The 6,062-nt window shown below is 52.4% G+C and overlaps 1 protein-coding gene across 2 annotated transcripts in view; it reads right to left on the bottom strand.

Annotated features, from left to right (window-relative positions):
- Positions 1–6,062, bottom strand: part of CDK11A (cyclin-dependent kinase 11A) — a 24,658-nt gene that overhangs the window by 17,911 nt on the left and 685 nt on the right. Inside the window, exons 2-5 of one of the 2 annotated variants that reach the window (XM_005871290.2) lie at positions 5,591–5,706; positions 4,539–4,666; positions 3,287–3,425; positions 3–119 (exon numbers count right to left, since the gene is read on the bottom strand). In XM_005871290.2, the coding sequence (XP_005871352.1) occupies positions 3–119; positions 3,287–3,425; positions 4,539–4,666; positions 5,591–5,706 (500 nt within the window). The remainder of the gene's footprint in view (positions 1–2; positions 120–3,286; positions 3,426–4,538; positions 4,667–5,590; positions 5,707–6,062) is intronic. The other variant, XM_005871291.2, reaches the window with a different exon arrangement.

The raw sequence follows: 6,062 nt of genomic DNA, 5'->3' as shown, positions 1-6,062 counted from the left end.
GCTCCTTGCGCCGCTCCTCTGCACGCCGCTCCCGCTCCTTCTGCTCCCGCTGCTCCTTCTGCTGCTCCCGCAGCTTGCGCTCCCGCTCCCGCTTCCTTTCCAGCTGCTCCAGGCGGTCCCTGCAACAAGCACATGCCAGTTCCTTCCCCAAAAAGGTGGGGGGGCTCCTTCCCCAAAAAGGTGAGGAGGCGCACCCCAATAGCACAGCCGAATGAAGAGATGGGACAAGGAGGCAGGCCTGCTAGGAACAAACCCACTGGTTCTGGAATGTTCCACGTTCCCGGTCACCGGGTCTAAAACGCCTCAAGACTCTCCCAAGCATGTGTCACAGCCCTGGCTACATCCACCTGCACACGGGGTGTGTCTCCGAGGCTACAGGGTGACGGTGGAGCCGGGGGAAAGCCGCTTCCAGGCGAGGTGTCATTTGAGCACAGGAAACACTAGTGACCGAAATACGTGTGGTGGCTGCACCATAAGGCGGCCAGATAGTGAACTGTGATCATAGGTGACTCCCACAGCTCTCCTGAGTCCACACACAACCTAAAAAGCTAGCTCATCTTTATAAAAAAGTACCATCAGACGCCCACAAAAATGAACACAAGCAAAACACGGCGAGAACCAGTCAAGGCCCGTGGCCGTCAACAGGCCTGGGCCAGTGCTGCCCGAGCGGCTGGACAAAGGGCCCCGGACTCCAGGTGCCGTTCTGTGGCCACCTGGGCCCAGCCTAGTTCACGGTAAAGCTGAGGTATAATTTACATGCAACATTCAACCACTGAACCCACTTTTCCATCCACTTTTGAAATCGTGCAGCCATCACCACAGTCAGTGCTAAAACCTCCGTCCCCCCTGCCCGTGCCAGGCCCCACCGCGAGGATCTGCTCATCTGCTCGGACTTCCTGGACCTTTCTCTGCTGCTGCTGCTTTGGGCTGTTTGCTTTTCTCTTTCCTAGTTTTTTGAGGTGGACGCTTAGGTGATTGACTGGACACCTTCCTTTTCTGACATCCGTGCTTCGAGCCAAAGCTTTCCCTCGAGGCAGCTTCAGCTGCACCTTGGGTTCTGACATGGTTTTTGTTTTCACTCAGAACAGTTTCTATTTTTTTTATATAATTTCTTCTTCGGGCCACAGGTTACTCAGAAATGGCTGTTGGGTTTCCAAACGTCTGGGGATTTCCCTTTGTTGCTGACTCCCACCCTAATTCTTGCGGGTGAGAGGGCACACTAGCCATGCTTCCAGTTCTCTCAAGTCCCAAGTCTGCTGTACGGCCGCGTACGGCCTGTTAGGAACGTCCCAGGAGCTCCTGCAGTGAGTGTGCTCCGCACGGCGGGCGAGGCTGAGCCCGCGGGAGAGGGGTGGCTGGTGTTATTTCCCAGGACGTCTGTGACCTGGTTGATTTTCTGTCCTACGACGAGCACAGACATTTCCAACGGGGACCAGCTGTTCTTGGCTTGTGCACCTTGGGCTCTCGCAGGTGCAGAGCTTGACCGCTGTCCCACCTCTGCCCTGATGTGCGCGTGCAACTTGCTGTTCTGAAGGCCTCTGTTCTGTCACTGGGAAGCCACTCCAGCTCTCCGTGGTGCTGTCTGCATGGCGTGCCTCTCACCAGCCTTTTACGTTCAACCCACTTTTGCCTCTGACTCTAAGGTGTTCCCCGCACAGGCAGCATACAGTTGGGTCTTACTTTTCTGACAATCTCGCCGTTGTCTGGGGTACAGAGACCATGTCCCCGTTAATATAACTATGGGTATGGTTGGACTTCTGTTTTTTTGCTCCTTGTTTTCTCTATGTCTTCTTCTGGTTCCTCTGCTCCTCTGACTTGGACTTAAGTGCCGTTAGCGCCACTGTAATCCTGCTCTTACTCCTCGGGTCTGTTCCAGGGCTCTCGGGTGCAACTCACGAGATTAACACTAAGTCCATTCCCGTGAGACAGAGCAACGGCTCCAGGCCCCTTCCCTGCCCCTCTGTGCAGCCTCTGCGTGTTCCATGCTGCACGACGAGCGTCTGCGTAATTACTGTTCTGCAATCCCGTGTCTTTGGCAGAACAGAGGTGAGAAGAAACACACCAGTTCCTTTGCGTTGGACACTTTCACCGTTCGCAGTGCTTGTCTTTTCTTCCTGTGGATTTGTTGCCGACGGGAGTCATTTCCATTCGGCTGAAGGTCTTGGAGTAAGTCCAGGTCCTGCTAACAGTGGGGTCCACCAGTCCACGTGCACCTGCCGAAGAACCGTTCTGCGGGACACAGTCCTCGTGGACAGTCTCTCAGTGTGAACATGCAATCCTGCCTCCGGCCTCCCGCGCCAGCAGCCACCCGGGACCGCAGCGCCTCTTCTGTGGAGACAGACGGTGTCTCTCCTGCTGCCTCTCCTGCTCCCCGCCAGCTCTCGCCAGACGGACTCTGTCTTTCTGTACTTCGGGGTTCATTGTCTTTTTGGAAATCTAGACGATTCTCATCAGATTTGGGAAGTTTCACTCCTTGGCCTCCGCTGCCCGGCGGCCGTCACTGGGAACGTCCTGCAGTTGCTGAGGCTCTGCCCCTCAGAGCAGCTGGCTGCCTCCGCCTTCCCTCACTGCGTCCTCTCTCTGCTGAAGCCAAGAAGCTACATCTGGACCGTTTCTACTGATGCTTTTCTTCCTTAACAGGAGTCATACTTTCCGATTTCCTTGTACATCTCAAAACATTCTGTTGAAAGTGGACATTTTAGATAATGTTGTAGCAACTCTGGATTCTAACTTGCGCTCTCAGGTGTCGCTGTTTGTTTGACTCTGTGAACCCGGTCTCCCTTGCAATGTAGCTACTGCTGTTTTCCATGTTCCTTTTATTTTCAAGCCTGGCTCCAGTAGGGTGTGCACAGCTGTACGATCAGCCCACACTGGACAGTCGGCATAGGTATGGCAAACACGGATGTTTCACATGCTACCCACGCACCAGACACGGTGAGCGATGTGCTCGCCTCCCAGTGGTCTCAGACCTTCACCTCCTGGCCTCAGCTTCTCCCTCCACCAAGGCTCTTCTCACACACCTTCCTCAGATGCCTGCTCCGTGCAGCCCGGGCTGCCGGGATGGGAGCCCATCTACCTGCTTCCTTGCCTCACAGCAGGCCACCTCCCAGGCTTTCTCTGGAAAGGACCTCGATGCAGAGTGGCCCTAGTTTACACCCACAGCTACTGTGCCGTGGTCATGTCACGCCCCACCTGGGCACAAGTCTGTTCTAGATGCTTTTTCACGGCTTTGGTGGGACGCTGACCATCACAAGCACCGAGAGCCCCTCACAAGCACGCCCACTACCTCTCTCTCCTGGAGTGCTCTCTCGCCATCTCCCGCCTCTTCTGCCTCTCCCACTCCCGGCGAGCCTTGTCCTGCTCCTCTCGGTGCCGCTTCCGGCGCTCATGCTCTCTCTCCTTCTCCTTCACTCTGGCGTGCTTGCCTAACGAGAGAGAGAGAGAGAGAGAGAGAGAGAGAGAGAGAGAGAGGTGTCACGTGAAGAAACATACCTTGCTAACACTTATGTGGAAATATAAAGCGAAGAAAATATAAACGACTGGGATTACTTAATACAGTGGAACCTCGCTTCCTGAACTTTTCATTCATTCATTCTGGAAGGCTGCTTGAAAACCCAATCATTTTTTCCCATTAGGAATCGTGTAAATTAATTCGTTCCAGACCCCCAAATGATGCCGTTTTCACCTTTCTTATATACAGTACATGTCTATTGTACTGTTTAATCTATAAAAAAACCACACTAAAAACAAGGATGTGAAATGTAAATGAAAATTTAACAAAAAGGAAAGGAATGTACAGTAAAAAAATTAACAATTATAAGCAGCAACATAAGCAAAAAGCCACAAAAATGTTCACAGCACAATATCCTGAGATGATAACAGTGTTAAACTGACCCATATTCACAGATTCTCTCCTGTCACCTGAGAGATGCAAGACTGATCATACAGGTCCAGCATGAAAGGGCTGTCAGGTTGAGAAGCAAATTATTCGAGATGGGAGACATTGGACAAACGAGGTTCCACTGTATTCTTAAAATTTTCTGTATTGAATAAACTATGATTAGACTGTATATTATTTCCATAATTAAGAAGTCACCATTCATCAAGCACAGAGGACGAAGCTTAGCTCTGCTAAGTGAGCTTCTCCGAGTCACACAACTATGTCATCACCTGCGTGTGGACTAGTGAGCCCGACCTCGCGCCAGGCTGCTGTCCACGGCCGGCGGCAGCTCTGGGTGACGGTGTGAGAGCAAAGCCACTGTTCGGGCTTTTTTAGCCACAGCAATTCTGCACTGAACAGCGTGCTTTCCCTTACGCTTGTGGATTTTATATGTAAACTACCACAACGTCATGTCAGGAAAAAGAACGACCAGAGGAAAATGAAATAGCTATTCAGAATGATTTACAATAAATTTATGATTTAGCTACAATTTCACTTTCTCTCCGTCTCTTTCCACTGTTTTCTGAAGAAGGCAGGAGGCTATGAACTAGGAAACAGACCACACTTGAACATGACACAAAAGAAAAATGCTCTGTACCCGCTTCTGCTGAATGACTACGATGCCTGCGTTTCTCTTTTCTCTTCTCATCTTTCCTGTGATGAGCTTTTTCTTTCCGTGACATTTGCTGGGGTGGTTTGATAGCCAAAGAGTCATCTTCCTCTCCTCTGAAATAAGACACAAGAGGCACATCACACCGAGCAGGTCACGGAGAGCACCGGGTGTGAGGAAGTGTCTCCAACACAGAAGGCAGAACGCAGATTATCAATAAAATGGAATCGGAACCATCATTTAAAAATTATGTTAATGATGAAACTTAAGCCAAGACTATAAACTAAATGGACTCATATGGAAAGTGTGAGAAATCACTGTGGCACATGGAACAAAAATGCCTGAGGAAACGTTAGGGGGTGATGGACAAGTTCCTTATCTTGAAATAGTTTCCCATGCGTGTAAAACTGTCACACTGCGTGTAAAACTGTCACACTGCGTGTAGAACTGTCACACTGCGTGTAAAACTGTCACACTGCGTGTAAAACTGTCACACTGCGTGTAAAACGGTCACACTGCGTGTAGAACTGTCACATTGGGTGTAGAACTGTCACATTGTGTGTTTTAAACATGTGCAGTTTATTCTGTCATTTATGCCCCAATAAAGCTGTGTTTAAAAAAGGCCCCACAGTTTTAATCAAACCCAAAGTCATTTAACAGTATCTTCAACCGCCTATCTGACCACCATCTTGGGAGAGTCACAGCCTTTGCGGTTCTACCTTCTTTTCGGGTCACGTTGCCTTTAGTTAGAGAGGGATCCGAGGAGGACACAGGTGGAGACGCGGACAGAGAGCAGCGTGGGAACACGGACCCGGAGCCGCTGCTCGGCCTGTGCAAACCTCAGGCGGCGACCGCCGAGACCCCAGCCCGTCCTCAGGCCTGTGAGTGCAGGGCCGACTGAAGGCATCAGAGAGGAAACGGTCTTCCCACAAGAAGGGGGTGCGGAGCGGACACCACGCTGGAGCCGTTTCCATGGTGAACCCCAGGACCGCCGACTGGGCCCCGCGACCCTCTGTCCAGTTCCGGGCGCCTGCGCTCACCGGTCCCCCATGGAGTCCTCCCTCCTGTAGGGCGAGTTCCTGATGGCGACCTCCATGCGGTGGTCCCTCAGCTCCCCCTCCTCCAGGGAATCCCGCTTGGAGTCGCGGTCATCAGACTGCGGAGCAAGGAGAGCGTCCCCCTCAGGCAAGCGCAGCCCAGACCCAACCCCCCACACGCTGAGCGAGCTTCACTTAGGAACATCACTAAGGTTTTACACTCAAAATGCAGAAAGACTTCCATTCAAGCCCCCAGACACCCACACCACGACTCTAACGCAGAGCCCGGGGGAAGCTAAACCCGTGCATGTGCCGGGCATCGGCCTCCGCCACGGACCTGACGGCTGAGCCAACCGAGCCTCACTGCGGCCCGGGGGCTGAGACCCATCTCATCGGAGAGCCCCGATCCCACCCCCCATGCTCCCTTCTCGCACCCCTGATGCCCCTATCGCACCCCCGATGCCCCTATCACACC

Source organism: Myotis brandtii, unplaced genomic scaffold, assembly GCF_000412655.1.
Source record: "Myotis brandtii unplaced genomic scaffold, ASM41265v1 scaffold334, whole genome shotgun sequence".
Classification (NCBI taxonomy): domain Eukaryota; kingdom Metazoa; phylum Chordata; class Mammalia; order Chiroptera; family Vespertilionidae; genus Myotis; species Myotis brandtii.
The sequence above is the reverse complement of the archived record's forward strand: the minus strand, read 5'-3'. Positions and strand labels throughout refer to the sequence as shown.